Source organism: Heptranchias perlo, chromosome 6 (assembly GCF_035084215.1).
Source record: "Heptranchias perlo isolate sHepPer1 chromosome 6, sHepPer1.hap1, whole genome shotgun sequence".
Taxonomy (NCBI): domain Eukaryota; kingdom Metazoa; phylum Chordata; class Chondrichthyes; order Hexanchiformes; family Hexanchidae; genus Heptranchias; species Heptranchias perlo.
The window spans coordinates 43,425,382-43,442,709 of record NC_090330.1 but is presented as its reverse complement, the minus strand read 5'-3'; the positions used below and the strand labels follow the sequence as shown (position 1 = coordinate 43,442,709).

At 39.5% G+C, this 17,328-nt stretch overlaps 1 protein-coding gene across 1 annotated transcript in view; it reads left to right on the top strand.

Moving 5' to 3' along the window:
- Positions 1 to 17,328, top strand: part of LOC137322945 (PC3-like endoprotease variant B) — a 544,890-nt gene that overhangs the window by 223,736 nt on the left and 303,826 nt on the right. Inside the window, exon 5 of the mRNA XM_067986203.1 lies at positions 8,614 to 8,729. Coding sequence (XP_067842304.1) covers positions 8,614 to 8,729 — 116 coding nt within the window. The remainder of the gene's footprint in view (positions 1 to 8,613; positions 8,730 to 17,328) is intronic.

Here is a 17,328-nt window from a genome sequence, read left to right as displayed (position 1 = left end):
AATTGGGCGGGTTGGAGCCGGGCTCCGGTCCTGCTCCGGGATTCCCCGATTTTCGGAGCCCCCCCGCCAGGAACGCACCCGATAGCAGGTGCTAAAATTATCCCAAAGAGTCTGCAACGGGATATAGACCGAATAAGTGAGTGGACAACAAGATGGCAGATGGAGTATAATGTGGGGAAATGTGAAGTTATTCATTTTGATAGGAAGAATAGAAAAACAGAATATTTTTTTAATGGTGAGAAACTGTTAAATGTTGGTGTTCAGAGGGATTTGGGTGTCCCTGTACATGAATCACAGAAACTTAACATGTAGGTACAGCAAGCAATTAGGAAAGCAAATGGTATGTTGGCCTTTGTTTCAAGTGGGTTGGAGTACAAGAGTAAGGAAGTCTTGCTGCAATTGTACAGGGCTTTGTTGAGACCACACCTGGAGTACTGTGCACAGTTTTGATCTCCTTACCTATGGAAGGATATACTTGCCGTAGAGACGGTGGAACAAAGGTTCACTAGATTGATTCCTGGGATGAGACGGTCGTCCCAAGAGGAAAGATTGAGTAGAATAGGCCTATACCGTCTGGAGTTTAGAAGAATGAGAGGTGACCTCATTGAAACATATAAGAATCTGAGAGGGCTTGACAGGGTAGATGCTGAGAGGCTGTTTCTCCTGGCTGGAGAGTCTTGAATAGGGGGCATAGTCTCAGGATAAAGGGTCGGCCATTTAGGACTGAGATGAGGAGAAATTTCTTCACTCAAAGGGTTGTGAATCTTTGGAATTCTCTACCCCAGAGGGCTGTGGATGCTCAATCGTTGAGTATATACAAGACTGAGATCAATAGATTTTTGGACTCGAAGATAATCAAGGGATTATGGGGATTGGGCAGGAAAGTGGAATTGAGGTCGAAGATCAGCCATGATCTTATTGAATGGCGGAGGGGCCATATGGCCTACTCCTGCTCCTATTTCTTATGTTCTTATGTTCTACCTCAAGCCCCTCATCCCTGGTACCATTCTAGTAAATCTCTTCTGCACCCTCCCTAAGGTCTTGACATCTTTCCTAAAGTGTGATGCCCAGAATTGAACAAAATATTCCAGCTGTGGCCTAACCAGTGTTTTATAAAGGTTTAACATAACTTCCTTGTTTTTGTACTCTGTGTCTCTATTCATAAAGCCCAGAATCCCATATACTTTTTTAACAGCCTTCTCAACTTGTCCTGCCACTTTCAAAGATGTGTGTACATACACCCCTAGGTATCTTTGTTCCTGTACTCCCTCTAAAATTGTACCATTTAGTTTATATTGCCTCTCCTCATTCTTCCTACCAAAATGTATCACTTCACACTTCTCTGCATTAAATTTCATTTGCCATGTGTCTGCCCATTTCACCAGTCTGTCTATGTACTCCCGAAGTCTGTTACTATCATTCACGTTGTTCATTACATTTCCGAGTTTTGTGTCATCTGTAAACTTTGAAATCATACCCTCTATACCCAAGTCCAGGTCATTAATGTATATCAAGAAGAAATTTACTTTAAGATTTTATAAACAGTAATTTCACATCATGATTTTTTTTGTCTCAATTATCTTCCTTGTCTTCTGAAGGCAGTAAAATGGTAACTAGAGTTCCATGCATGCTCAAAGACTTCCATTACTAGTCTGTGACTAGTCTGTGCTGTATCATTCGATGATTCTTTGAATGATCATGCTGACAGTTGCACTGGTAACCATGGATAAGGTCAAAGTTTTTAAGATGATGAGTAATTTGAGTTAATCTAAGAAAAATTACAAGGAGAAAGAAAGATATCATGAAAATAAAAGAGAATGAAGAAATGGCATAAGACAGGAATAAGTTTGGAGACACACATCTTGAGGATGATAGGAGGCAAACTCAGAACGAAAGGTCTTAATGAAGTCCAAAGCACATTTGATCTCGCAAACCTAGTGAGAATAAAACTTAATGTTGGTCATACCAGGGAGACTAACAAGGTGGGCATGATATTAGGAAAAGAGATCCAAAAAGATATAAAGACATTTAAGGTAGAAAGCGGGGAGATAATTGATAAACTAATCAAACTTAGAGAGGATAAAACCCCTGGTCCGGATGGATTTCATCCACGAATATTAAAAGAAGTTAGGGAAGAGTTAGCAGAGGCACTATTACATATATATAAAAATTCATTAGAAAAGGGAATAGTGCCAGAGGACTGGTGGACAGCTAACGTGATTCCTATATTTAAAAACGGACATAGAACAAGTCCAGGAAACTATAGACCCATTAGCTTAATGTTGGTGGTAAGAAAGATAATGGAATCTTTACTCAAAGATGTAATAGAAAAACATCTAGAGAATGAAAATATAATAAAGAATAGTCAGCACGGATTTCAGAAGGGAAAGTCATGCTTGACCAACCTTATTGAATTCTTTGAAGAAATAATAGAAAGAGTAGACAAGGTAATGTTGTAGATGTAATATATTTGGATGTTCAAAAGGCCTTTGATAAGGTACCACACTGTAGACTCATGACTAAGGTCAGAGCATGTGGAGTCAGGAGACTGATAGCAGAATGGATAGCAAGCTGACTACAAAACAGAAAACAAAGAGTAGGGGTTAAGGGTAGCTACTCATACTGGCAAAAGGTGGGAAGTGGTGTTCCACAGGGATCAGTGCTGGGACCACTGTTGTTCACAATTTACATTAACGATTTGGATTTTGGAATCGGAAGTACAATTTCAAAATTTATGGACGACACCAAATTGGGGGGGTATAGTTAATACAAAGGAAGAGCATCAAAATGCAAGAGGACATTAATAAACTTGCAGAATAGGCGTATAATTGGCAAATGAATTTCAATATAGATAGTGTGAGATGGCGCATTTTGGTAGGGAGAATAAGGAGACCACATATTGCTTGAATAATAAGAGTCTAAATGGGAAAGAGGAACAAAGGGATCTAGGGGTACAGATACACAAATCATTTAAAGCAGCAACACAGGTTAATCAGGCCATAAAACAGGCAAATCAAGCACAGGGGTTCATTTCTAGAGGGTTAGAATTGAAAAGCTGACAAGTTATGTAAAAATTGTAAAGAACCTTGGTTATACGAGACTTGGAGTACTGTACACAATTCTGATCTCCTTTATAGAAAGGATATAGAGGCATTGGAGAGGGTGCAAAGAAGTTTCACAAGGATTATGCCAGAACTGTGAGGATATAGTTACCAGGAAAGGCTGAACAGACGGGGACTCCTGAGAAAAGAAAAGGCTGAGGAGGTAACCTGATAGAGGTCCTTAAGATAATGAAAGGGTAGACGTGGAGAAAATTTTCCACTTGTGGGGGAGTCCAAAATTGGAAGTCATAAATATAAGATAGTCACTAATAAATCCAATAGGGAATTCAGGAGAAACTTCTTTACCCAAAGAGTGGTAAGAATGTGGAACGTGCTACCATAAGGTGTAGTTGAAGAAAACAGCACAAATGCATTTAAGGGGAAGCTAGATAAGCACATGAGGAGCAAGTAATAGAATGGTATGCTGATAGGGTTAGATGAAATAGGGAAGGAGGAGGCTTGCGTGGAGCATAAACGCCGGCATAGACCAGTTGGGCCGAATGGCCTGTTTCTGTGCTGTAGTTTCGATGTAACTTGATGTAATTTTCATTCACTGATTTTACACTAAATGTTTTTACAAAATTGCTTTACAAGACAATGAATCAATGATTGATTTAATTAATTCAAGCACAGCAAATGAATATGGATACAGTACATTTTATATGTGATTTGCAGAAACCCATTATTGTCAAGCCTGTTATAGAGGAGTTTATGACTTTCATTATATTATTTCCTATTGATGATTCACTTGAAAAAACACTGCAATAATGTTTTAAATCATAAAATATTTAAAGTGCTTTTACCCATGACATTCTCATAATTATTTTTTATCAAAAGCATTATACAAAGAGAAATTCTTGCATTGTAAACCTGACTTAACAAGAAATATTACAAAAAACTTACAGCGATGAAAACAACCTCTTGCTTTTCAAATACAAAAAGCTAAGGGAAATATCTACACATGTGAAATGTATACACAGGCCTATAAATGCATATAAGCTTACGGTAAATTTAAAGGAAAAAAATGAATCTGTTCAAGGCACAAATAAACGACTTGAAAAAATTCCAGGAAAGTGAAGCTTGCCATGTTGTCGGATACCTGATTTTTTTTCTAGTTCTGCAAAAACAAAATATAGAACCTTTTTCTCCCAAGTTTAAAGCTAAAACCTGATTTTGTAACAAACTGACAATTTTCAGCAGTTTACACTTTCAAAATTTCACAGGAACATCTCCAGAAATTGTGGCAGACTTGCTGTGTAACTTGGACTTTTTAAAAAATGATGCACTACAGAAAAATGCTTATATAACTGAAATAAAAGTAAGCTTTGCAATTACCAGTGTGCAATCACAATGGGCCCGATATTACCAGGGCGGCGGGTTCGCGGCGGGGGGGGCAATTGCGCCCGGTGAAATCCGTCTGCCCCGAACGCAATCGCAGTCTAATTGGATCCACTTACCTCTTGTTCCGGGTTCCCCGCTGCTAAGCTGCGCATGCGCAGTAAGGTCTGTCAGCTGGAGGAGCTCTATTTAAAGGGGCAGTCCTCCACCAACTGATGCTGCAAGAAATAGGAATAATTACAGCATGGAGCAGCCCAGGAGAAAGGCTGCTCCCAGGTTTAATGATGCCTCACTCCAGGTATCATTGGATGGGGTGAGGAGGAGGGGGAGGACAGAGATCTTCCACCCGGCGGGCGGGTGGAAGCGGCCTGCCTCTGCCACCAAGAAGGCTTGGCACGAGGTGGCAGAGGAGGTCACCTGCACCACCAACATATCGCCCACCTGCATACTGTGCAGGAGGCACTCCAATGACCTAAGTAGGTCAGCCAAAGTGAGTACACTTACTCATTCCCCTACACTCCATCTGCCACATCACCGCCCCCACCCCACATCTCCTTCTGCACTGCCAACACTACTCTGTCACATCACCCCTCACACCCACTCAAAGCTCATCCTCATCTTACCTGCACTTAACCCACCTCGCCAGTACTCATCCCGCCACTACCACTCAACCCAATCCTCATACAATCTCATGGGTCTATCTCATACTCACCCTCTCATGCATCTCTTTCACAGTCAGCCTCACTCAACCTGCCACTACCTGTGCTGCAGCCACAGAGCATGCATCACATATGTGCAGTAGGCAGCGTAAGGCAAACGTGTCGTGAGCATGAAGGGGAGGCACAAGGGTGTTTGAGGGTTTGTCATGGTTTTTACTTAGATTTAATTTCTGACCAACTCACATTACATATTATATTGGTGAATCTTGTCTGGTTTGTGCAATAATGCCCTTTCCTAAGGATCACAACGAAGACCCACAACTGATGCCACCCATTGTGTCACTGCAGAGTGGGTGTAGGTGTATTTGCAGGCCTCTTTTGTGCAGACGACTGAGAGACATCGGCAATGTCCCCGGTGGCAACCTGGAAGGATGCGGAGTAGAAGTTGTTGAGGGCAGTGGTGACTTTGACAGCGACAGATAAGAAGATGGTGCTCAGGCCAGCCGGGAGCAGCTCAGCATGAAGGAGACTGCAGATGTCCACGACTATATGTCGAGTGACTCAGAGCCTCCGTGTGCACTGCTGCTCAGAGAGGTCCAGGAAGCTGTGGCAAGGGTAGTGCCCTCTGCGACGCATCTCTCTCTGCGGTTGCCCTCCCTCCTGCTGTGCAGGTGGATGTGTTACAGCACTGTGTTGTGGAGCTCCACATGTCAGAGGTAGACGGCGTGGCCGGCGAGGCTGGTGATGCTGTTCGCCCTCCGAGGAGGTCATGACTACAGCTACGGCGGCCCCCATCCGGAAGATGTACATCTGAGGGGGTCCGCATGGTAGGTACATGTGTCTGGACACCGGGGTAAGTGTGCAAGTTTGTGAATTTAATTGTTAGGAGGAGGGTGGTGGAGGCCAAACTTTGTCCAAAGTGACAGAGTGGCCTCCTGCAATGAGTGAGGGTCTTCCCCACCCCCCCCCCCCCACCTGTCAAATGGACCTTTGCAGCTGCCACAGGCTGATAGCTGCAACACGTCCATTTGAACTGGGAGTGTTTCCCCCAGTACGGGAAACAGTCCCAGTTGTATGTAAAACCCCACCCCTCCTGAAATATCTCATTAATCAGGTCTGTAAACGACCTGAAATACCAAAATAAATACCTGAAGTGGCACCCCGCCGGCTTTAATTGCCTGCGGGAGTCCCACATGCGGGGACTGCGCGCGCATGTCAGCGCGTCAGTGGGAAACCCGGAAGTGGGCGGGTTGGAGCTGGGCTCCTGACCCGCCCCGGGAATCCCCGATTTTCGGAGCCCCCCCCCCCCCCCCCGCCCGGAACGCACCCGATCACGGGTGCTAAAATCGACTCCAATATCTTTGAAAACAGGCCTTAGTTTGCAGCTGAAAAGAACAATTTATCTGTTTTGAATTCTATTGTTTTTTTTGTTTTAATTCTTTTAACCGTTATTTCTTTATGGGTCATAGTGGCATCCTTTGAGAGCATTGCATTTCAGCACAGTGATAAAATCTATTTTATGTATAATATCAAAATGCATGTTTAAAACATTTTCTCTCTGTAACCATAATTCATATGGGTTTTTCTTCTACATACAGTAAGAAACTAGCCTTGGGAATACACTAAGCTACAAAAAGCCTCTATTAGAGTTTTGGGCACAGGAGAGTAAACGGAGATCTCTTTATATTCATCAACTGCAGATTCATAGCACTTTCTGTTTGTGTTGCCATTTCCTGGTGGAATGGTGATATTTTATTTGGCTGGTTCACGATTTGTGTGCAATTGGGAACATTTTTCTTATTGGAATGGAACTGAGGAAAGTATTTCTGTGTTTATTTTTCTGTGTTCCCTATTTGAAATACTGGATGTCAAAACCACATTAGTTATTTATTATTGTACAGCAGAAATAATTGATGGTATACATGGCTGATGGACACGTATCAACAATACGTCCCCTCCCTCCTCACACTGAAAGTCCTTTGATCGTTACCTGATAGGTTTCTACATTTTGCCTTTTCAAAACCCGCAAAAAATTCAGGTTTCCAGCTACAACATGCAAGCTGCTTTTTCATGAAAAGAAACCTTTTTTTAGTCATTTATTTGTGTCTTGACAAGAGCTCTTTGATCAACAATTGCTGAAGAAAAGTGTGTGAGACTTCTTTTCGATTTCAAACCCTACATGTTCTGACCAATCTGTTTCTGATTCTTAATTTGATGACTGTTAATGACATTTGTGTTAAACTTTGATCACAGTCCTTTCATCTCTGAGATTATTCCTTCTCACTCTAATGTAATGCATATATCACACCGTACAGCTGTTTATTGAATTTTTATTAATGCTTCACAAACTGTTTCCCTTCCAACTCCTAACTGGGTAATGCAGTCAGTTAGGACAAAAGAATGGGTATGTTCTACTATATCGATTTTTATTAAATAGTATTCAAAACAATTCTGTACTAAAGCCATAACTTTAAAAAAAAACTGTGATTTACTTATGTAGATCAGAAAAGATTTGGTAAGTCCCCTTGCTGGCTCAGCAGCTAAATATACTACCTGGTGTGCCATAGCATTAGGAAGGCCTTAGATTTGTTCCACAGTTTATGTTGAGTTGTCTGATCTGAACTGGGGCATTACAATTGACATCAGTGTGGTTAGGCCAGAGAGGGTGAAAGTTATTCAGGGTTTCCATTCCCAGTTACTATTTGGAACCCTGCTGGAAAGCACATGTGTAGATGTCAGTGAGGACAAAAGTGGGCTTGGCTCTGACGCCTCGCCCGACCTCCATAGTTACATTGCCCGCTGACACTCACACTTGAATAAGGCCATGGAAGGCTTCCCATACCAATGGAAGTGTACCCCAGCGTGAGTCTGTGACTTCAGGAGAGAATGAAAGAAAATTGGAAGAGAAACAAAATAAAAACACCATTCTTTTCCTGTGCCCCAGTGGACTGGCAGTTTTAGGTCTCAGACCTGCTCAGTTTTATTCTAAGTGCTTAATGTTTTCAGAAAAAACTTAGAGATTTAGGATATTTTTAATGAAAGGTGTTCCTCTTTTGTCACAAAACCCTCATTTATGTGAACACCTTCACAGTTAGAGGCTTTGCTATGGAAATTACTTTGTGTGACATTATCATATGAACATTTCATGTGTTTGTATCAAATTCTCCCATCTGATTTAGAAGCATTAAACTTTTAAAATAAAAGGGTTAACTCCCCCATTAAAACAGCTGACAGAGGGGAATTGATACCAACAGGTTAAACATTTGTACAATAACAGGACACTGTGTAATTTCTGGCTTATATTGCTAAAGAAGAATAAACACTCCAAATTGTTGAATATCTTGTATGTGGTGGGAGGGTTATAATTTTTAAATCTTTTCTGGGGCATTTTAATGTCAACAAAATTGATGTGTAATTTCCTTAAAATGCTTAAATATTAATTGGGAAAAATAATTTTTTGCAACATGTGAATTACAAAATAAGAGGAATGACTGATCTTTCTGTGTGCTTTCCAGAACGAGAGAAGAATGATGTTATCCTTACAGCAATATTCAAAGTATTGGAGTCGAAAAGTAAAAAAGGAAATGCACTGCAGTTCAATGACCCTATGTGGCCTGCACAGTGGGAGTTGGTAAGCACTGCATCACCACTTTATTCATTTCATTTTTCGTTAACCCTTGAAGCACAAGCCACTCATAAGTTCCCAAATAACATGCACATGCACACAAACACACAGAGACAACGGGATTGGCATACATGCAAGGGGGATGGCTATACATGCAAACATGCAGCTAAAGTGGATGTACATACACAGGACAAATTCAAATAAATGTTTAAATTTGTGAATTATGCATCTTGTAGAATGATATTTAAAACTGTATTATGTATGGCAAATAAACACAAGCTTAACTTTCATACAATCTTTGACACTTTTCTGGTTGTCTCTATCCTTACTAAGCAAGCGAAAACAACTGTAAGAGAAAGTGTTTACTGATTTATTAATCATAAAATATTCCCCTTTACTTTTACTTTATTTTAGTTTTACACTCTGTGATATTAATGTGGTGACACCGCTCAATTAATAGTCCAGGCACTATCGTAAACATTTTATTTTTCTTTAATCATTGTGGTGAGGGAAAAATTTTTCAGGTTATTTAAATTTAATAATAAATGTTCTTAAAAATAAACAAAGTAAACATTACTTTCAGTAAATATGATATTCCCATTAATTTTATGAATCGTGTTTGCTGAAGCCTCAATGTAGTTTTTAACTCATGTACTCATGCATCTTATGATCGATGTTTGCCGAAGTCTGGTACAGTTTATAACCTGTGTTTGCTGTTTTGTACATGTTATAAGTGTTTGCTGGTGCCTTGTACAACTTAAAATATTTATTTGCTGATATTATTTGCATCCGCGAGGCTGAGAGCTACGTGGATAGCACGTTTCAGGAGGTGATTGCCCCGCAGCTTAAGAGTGTGCAGGCAGAGAGGGAATGGGTGACTGCCGGACAGACAAGGAGGACTAGGCAGGTAGTGCAGGAGTCCCCTGAGTGCATCTCGCTCTCTAACTGGTATTATACTGGTAAGGGCGATAGTTCCTCTTGGGAGTACAACGAGAGCCAAGTCCATGGCACCATGGGTGACTCACCTGTACAGGAGGGGAGGAGGAAGGTCAGGAAAGCAATAGTGAAGGGGGATTCAATAGTTATGGAAACAGACAGGCATTTCTGCGGCTGCAGACGTGATTCCAGGATGGTATGTTGCCTCCCTTGTGCCAGGGTCAAGGATGTCACTAAGAGGCTGCAGAACATGGCGAGTGGAGAGAGTGAACAGCCAGAGGTCGTGGTCCATATTGGTACCAATGACATAGGTAGAAAGAAGAATGAGGGTCCTGCAGGCAGATTTTAGGGAGCTAGGAAAGAGATTATTGAGCAGCACCTCAAAGGTAGTAATCTTCAGATTGCTCCCAGTGCCACGTGCTAGTCAACCTAACTTCGGTGGTGAGCAAATTATTGGAAAAAATTCTGAGGGACGTGTTAATCGTCATTTAGAAAGGCATGGATTAATCAAGGACAGTCAGCATGGATTTGTTAAAGGAAGGTCATGTCTGACTAACTTGATTGAATTTATTAAGGAGGTAACAAGGAGGGTCGATGAGGGTAGCGCATTTGATGTCGTCTACATGGATTTTAACAAGGCTTTGATAAGGTCCCACATGGCAGAATGGTCAGAAAAGTAAAAGCCCGTGGGATCCAAGGGAAAGTGGCAAGTGGATCCAAAATTGTTTCAATGGCAAGAAGCAAAGGGTTATGGTTAACGGGTGTTTTTGTGACTGGAAGGCTGTTTCCAGTGGGGTTCCGCAGGGCTCAGTACTAGGTCCCTTGTTTTTTGTGGTATATATCAATGATTTTGACTTAAATGTAGGGGGCAAGATTAAGAAGTTTGCAGATGATACAAAAATTGGTCATGTGGTTGATAGTGAAGAGGAAAGCTGTAGACTGCAGGAAGATATCACCTGATCAGATGGGCAGAAAAGTGGCAAATGGAATTCAATCCGGAGAGGTGTGAGGTAATGCATTTGGGGATGGCAAACAAGGCAAGGGAATACTTAATGAATGATAGGATACTGTGAAGTGTAGAGGAACAAAGGGACCTTGGAGTGCATGTCCACATCCCTGAAGGTAGCAGGACAGGTGGATAAGATGGTTAAAAAGGCATATGGGATATTTTCCTTTATTAACCGAGGCATAGAATATAACAGCAGGGAGGTTATGCTGGAACTGTATAAAACACTAGTTAGACCGCAGCTAGAGTACTGCGTATAGTTCTGGTCACCACATTACAGGAAGGATGTAATTGCACTAGAGAGGGTACAGAGGAGATTTACGAGGCTGTTACCAGGACTGGAGAATTTTAGCTATGAGGAAAGATTGGATAGGCTGGGGTTGGTTTCTTTGGAACAGAGGAGGCTGAGGGGAGATTTAATTGAGGTGTATAAAATTATGAGGGGTCTATTTCCCTTAGCAGAGAGGTCACTAACCAGGGGATATAGATTTAAAGCAATTGGTAGAAGGATTAGAGGGGAGTTGAGGAGAATTCTTTTCACCAGACAGTGGTCTGGGTCTGGATCTGGAACTCACTGCCTGAAAGGGTGGTAGAGGCAGAAACCCTCTTGCATTTAAAAAGTACTTGGATGTGCACTTGAAGTGCCATAACCTACAAGGCTATGGACCAAGAGCTGGAAAGTGGGGTTAGGCTGGATAGCTCTTTCTCGGTCGGCACAGACACGATTGGTCGAATGGCCTCCTTCTGTGCCATAAATTTCTATGATTCTATTCTAGATTTTTGTGCAGCTTAATCTTCATCTGCTGATTTATATAGTTTATAATATGTGCTCACTGAAGTCCTTAAACATTTTGCAATCTTTAAATTTGAGATCTTCTCTAACTGCTGAAAACTGGAGAGATTTGAAGACTCGGCAAAGGATTTGTATCTACAATAAAAGTAAATGTTTTAGACTAGTCATTGGTGAAAAATATTGTCACATAACAAAAGAAAAATCCATCTGATATGATACCTATGAACCAGTATCTTTGTGTGGGGGAGAGGTTGGTCCCTGCAGTAATGCAGATTAATATAACACCACTCAGCTTGTTTTAATCTTTTGAACATTGTGACTGTATTAAGTGTGAAGTGTTTAACTAGTCTTAGTTAAGAACCACCTATAGGGGGCATCACTACTTTTTATATTTTAAGGCAAATATTTCTGCTGAAAGTTGTGCAATAGCAGGTTTCTATGTCCCAACTTCCAGCATTCTCCTTCACCTGCTCTTCACCTGACCTGCTCCGTTACAGATACAGCTCAATTTTTATGCAGACTGGGAAGGAATGCACAGTATATGCCACTGCATATCTTAGCTTCATTATTCCTTCATACCAAATATTTTAAGCTACAATGTGTGAGTATGGGAAGGTGACATTTAATATTGTTAAATAATATGAATTGGAATAATTCTGCAGGCATTGTGTTAACGCACTGCACTGAAAGAACTGACAGTTTGAAACTATTTAAGTCTAAATTTGTGCAACATTATATCAACATTAGTTTTGGTTAATAAACATAGTTCTGAAAATGCAAATGTATTATTTGACTAATATTTGGATGTTAATTTATTAACTTTTTGGTTAATAAACAATATATTTAGAATAGAGAGCAGTTAGTCTTAGATATATATTTGGAAAAAAAAAATTGTATTTGCTTAATAAGGGTAGTATATTCAGAAATACTAAAATATTCATTTTAAATTATAAAAACAAATAGGGAGCACCACCTTATTATTACTGGCTCATGTGGAACTGAGGTCACAGATTTAAAATAATTGGCAAAAGGGCTAGAGGGGAAATAATGAGAAATTTTTTTACGCTGAGGATTGTTAAGATCTGGAATGCACTACCTGAAAGAGTGGTGGAAGCAGATTCCATGGGAACTTTCAAAAGGCAATTGGACATGTACTTGAAGAGGACTAATTTGCAGTGTTATGGGGAAAAAGCTGGGGTGTGGGACTAAATTGGACAGCTCCTTCAAAGAGCCAGCACAGGCATGACGGGCTGAATGGCCTCCTCCTGTGCCATACCTACATTGAATTATAGTGAAGAATTGATAAAGCATGTTAAAAGGGTGACATCATGGTACTGCTTGTCGAGGTTTTTGCACCAAACGATGATAGGAGGCAGGCTCATGATTGTGATTCCCGACACAGTGAATTAACCTTTTCTCGCATGTTATTGTGGGAGCGATTGATCATGAATGGTCTGCTAGGAATATTGCCTCAGCAGATCATGCTGAAACGAATAAGGTGCTTGGATGACTGGGTTGAATATGAAAAATTAAATTATATTTTCTTGCAGTAACAGCTAGGATGGAACAATATTCGTACTGAATTTTAAATACATTTGAATGTGTACGAACAATTTCTCTTCGTGTAGTCACACATGTTTAAAACTCCCACAGTCATGAATAATCAATTATGATGCTTAGTACTAAGCCGTAACAAGATTCACTGGTATATTTGAGGTCTTTTTAAGTGGAAGTATTTGAAGTTTTAATAAGATCTGACTGATGATTCATTAACATTTTTGTTTAATTTTTCTGATCATTGTTAAACCACTTTATTTGAATACAAAATATTAATCAAAAAATGTAAGAATTCTGCGCAGTCGAAGAGACTGAGACTCATTTTTTTCTCAATTTAATTTAATTTTAATCTTTCAAGTTACATGATTTTTCAAAGCAGTTGACATCTTCAGGATTGATTGGTCAATCCCACATTCTTGCTAACCTCCATTAGCTCAGAAATTGAGGTGATCTGGGCTCCAGATTTCTCCGTGGTTACTATTGATGCCATTCAGAATGGGTTAACATGAGAGATGATTTGCAATGTGGAACAGATCTTCCTGACTCTTCCCCTTTTTTTACCCACTTTCCCCTCGTCCCTGGATTGAACTGAGTCATTATGAGATAATTCATTCAGCAGCCAGGAACAGAAATGGTGGCATGAAAACTCTTTGGCAAAAAGTTGTGTTTGAACATCAGTCAGGTTGGGTTACAAAGGCAGGCCCTCAGATCTAGTGCACTTTTGGAGGAAACGACTCCAAAACCATTGGAGGTCAGGTTTCAAGGCACCCAGTTTTGCTCCTGAATTGGCCAGCATTCAGCTGCAGAATGCCAAGGGACTGGGTGTAGGAATAAGTTACATATTGTCCTTTTGATTCCGGGACCTGAGCCTGAATTCAGTATAGTCTCAACCCAGTTGCCATACCCATAACACAAGATGACCCACAATTGTGCAAAAGTTAACAGCATGTTGACAATCTCATTAGTTATAATACAAACTACTGGAATCGAAGCAGAACTACTTTGGAGCAAAGCCCTGGAAGCCAGTACAAGGATATTAATGGGAATATAGCACTCTTATCATCAGACATAGGGAACCAGCACCTCTAATATTTATCCCCCAGTCTTAACCCTTAGGTTGCTCTTTTGAGCACTGTTGGGTACCAAGGGGCTGCCAATGTGTTTAATGATTCAGCAGAGTCACGTCTGTTATGATAAAGTTTATATATCAATTAGTCACGTTTATGAGATGGCAAGGTGAATCTTATGAGCCTGAAAGCCAGTTGTAAAGACAATAGTCCAGAATTATTGGTGGATAGTAGTGGATGTATTCTTAACATTTTTATATGATATTCCTTTGTTTGCCAATTTAGCTGAGGCATTAGCAAACATAAAACAAACTAACTAATGCCTGTGTTAAAATAGCGGACAGAGGAATTTCATATTTTAAGCATTTGTCCGCAAATATTGTCACTAGTAACCTCTGGTTTCTCCAACTCCAAAATGGATGGTGAGACCCAGGAGAAAACAGATACATATGGTGCTGAAAAGTTATTTTAAATACTAGAAAGGATTGGAATAAATGGATCAGATTGGATAGAAAAAAAGTTTTGTTCAGGTTAAAATAATAATAAGATAGCATGGAGAAAAGAGAAGTCAGAATCTTTTAATTTTTATTTCACTTTGTTTATTTGGTGTTTATTTTCAAAGTATAGGATTAATATTACAGCTCTTGACATTTATAGTTTTATTACAATCATATTGGTGTTTTTTCACCACATTTTGCATAAGCTTAAATTTAAGAAACTGGCTAGATTGTTAGTTCTTTGAACCTGCCAGCAAACTAAGGGTTAATACCAACAATTACTTCCACCCCGTGCTAGTTATTAAAGCTATATGAAGGTCTAACCTCAGGGTCATTTCCCCACCCCCAACTCTGAAATAAAATTGTCTGTCAGGGAGTTTTAAAAAATGTACTGATTCTATTATTGCCTTTACAAATAGACAGCCACTAACTTAATAAATCAGCAAGTAGTATCAAACATTCTGGGGGAATAATGTGACAAATGCTGACATACAATCTGGAGGAGGCTTTAATGGCCTAATGCTCCCCCCTCCCCCATGGCTATGCTGAGTGCTTATATGGGAAGTAGGTGTGAAATATCTATTCAGTCCAAAGGACACAGGGAGGCAAGCTTGGGGTGCTCATGCTTAAAGGGGCACACTATCAGAACAGTTAATCAGTTTGACTGCAAGTAATTACCAATATCATTTACATCTCAATTAATCATAATTGTTAAATTGAAATTCTCCCTTTACAGTATTTAAAAGAGGTTGTGGTAAATAATTTAATTTATACATTTCCTGATAATGTTAAAATTATCAATTGAAACCATAATGTTATCAAATGCAAAGCTTGTAGTCATTACTTGGGTATCATACCCCAGTGGAAAATAGGATTTGCATTCAGTTTGTTCAGAGATAAATTCATCAGTCACAAAATTTTGTTTTGCAGCTGTGGCTCCTTTAACAATCACTGTCATTCAAAATTAGCCTGCATTCTCAGAATTTTAAAACATGTACCTGTGAAATAAATGTTATAAAATTTCAAATTAAAGTAGTAGAAAAACTGTCAGTGTCATTCTGCAATTGATATTTGTAATCTTTACTCCAGATTATATAAAATGATGCAATTTAAAACTGCTTTAGAACATTCATAAGAACTGTACATTTTTAAAATAAGCTTTTAATGGAAAGCCACTACACCAGAGGTCAGGATTTTAAATGTGAACACATGCTATGAAGGAAGCCATGCAGGAATTTTAAAAAAAATCTTCCTTGTTTTGTTAGTTTAGATTCTGAAAGAAGCTTTTGTGTGTAAAGATGTAACTTGAACCTAGGCCTGGAGCTATGCCCTGTGGTACACAGGCCACTATTTCTGCCCCAATACCAGTGTGAAAGAAACTAACAAGCCTTGTATCTCCAACCTGACACTGGCTTTTGTAAGAATTAATTTACTTTAAACATGGTGATAAAAAGATCCTTTATGCCATTGCACCACGGTTACTTAATGGGAAGGATCGAACACTTGTTGATCATATTAACATATCTGTTTTAAAATATGATCTCGGTTTTATTTCAGTATTTGAAGCCATAGTTTTGGATGCTGTTCAGAAATTGCCCGTTTCATTTCTAAGTCCCATCTGTTTCCCTCTTAACGGCTTTATTTGTTAATATTTCCTAACCGGCTTCATTGATTACCGTGCCATGCTGACAGAAGGAGAATTAAATTGGTCATTCAGAGCTGAGGGAAACATTCACTTTGGCCCAAAATGCCACAATTTCCCCTGCTTTCCTGAGAAAGTTACAGAAAAACTACTCAGTGTAGGTTGTTTTGTTTAAAAAAAAACAACAATGTCAGGAGAGCTATTAGGCTGCTTATCTGTCTTTCTACTTTGGCACGTGAATACTCCCAGCTCAGCATGCCATGTGTCAAATCTATCATTTGATATGTCAGCAACCATAATTCCCTCTTTTGTCACCAATTTTGACCAAAGGATGAAAAATTGCTGTCACACACCAGCAAAATTATTGTAGAAAAGGGCAAGTCTGTCTTTAGGTGTAAGCCAAGGTGAAACACAGGGAAACTCTCTTTAGATTAGGTCTGAGCTAAGAGAATATTGATCTGTATGCTGAAAATTGTTGATCCCTGGGAACGGGAGATGACAAATGGTGGCAAACAAAAAAATCGAGTTTCTCCAAGGACATTCCAGCTGTACTGTGCTCACTGGAAGTATCTGTTTAGTATTAGTAAAACCTACTTGCTCCCAGCAGGCATTGAACTTGGCTTCTGCCAAACATTTTTTTCTGTAGTTTTCCATTTCAATCTCATTTCCTCATTGCTATGTTTGACTTGGTTTTACGTGAGTTTACTTTTTTGTATTATGTGAATGAAATGTATTGGATTAATTGGAGTCACTATAGTAAGAATGTTGAGGCATTTATTTAGTCGTCATGTGCTTTTATTAAAATGGAACTAAAAATCCTCCTTCATTGTAAATTTGAGAGCACTACATGGTGGGAGTTTTTAAACAAAATGCAAATGATAATTAAAATGCAATGATTATATATTATCACACTAAAATAATCAGGAACCATTATTGATTAACGATGCAGTAATCAAAACGTAATTATCTTCCTCCCAGGTTTTTCCACTGTTTACTAATTTCAAAGGCATATACAGTATCATTTTGTTTAATTTTGACCAGGTGCTAGATATATACTTAAACAATAGTATTTTGACTATACATGTGTTGTACAAGACTAACCTTACA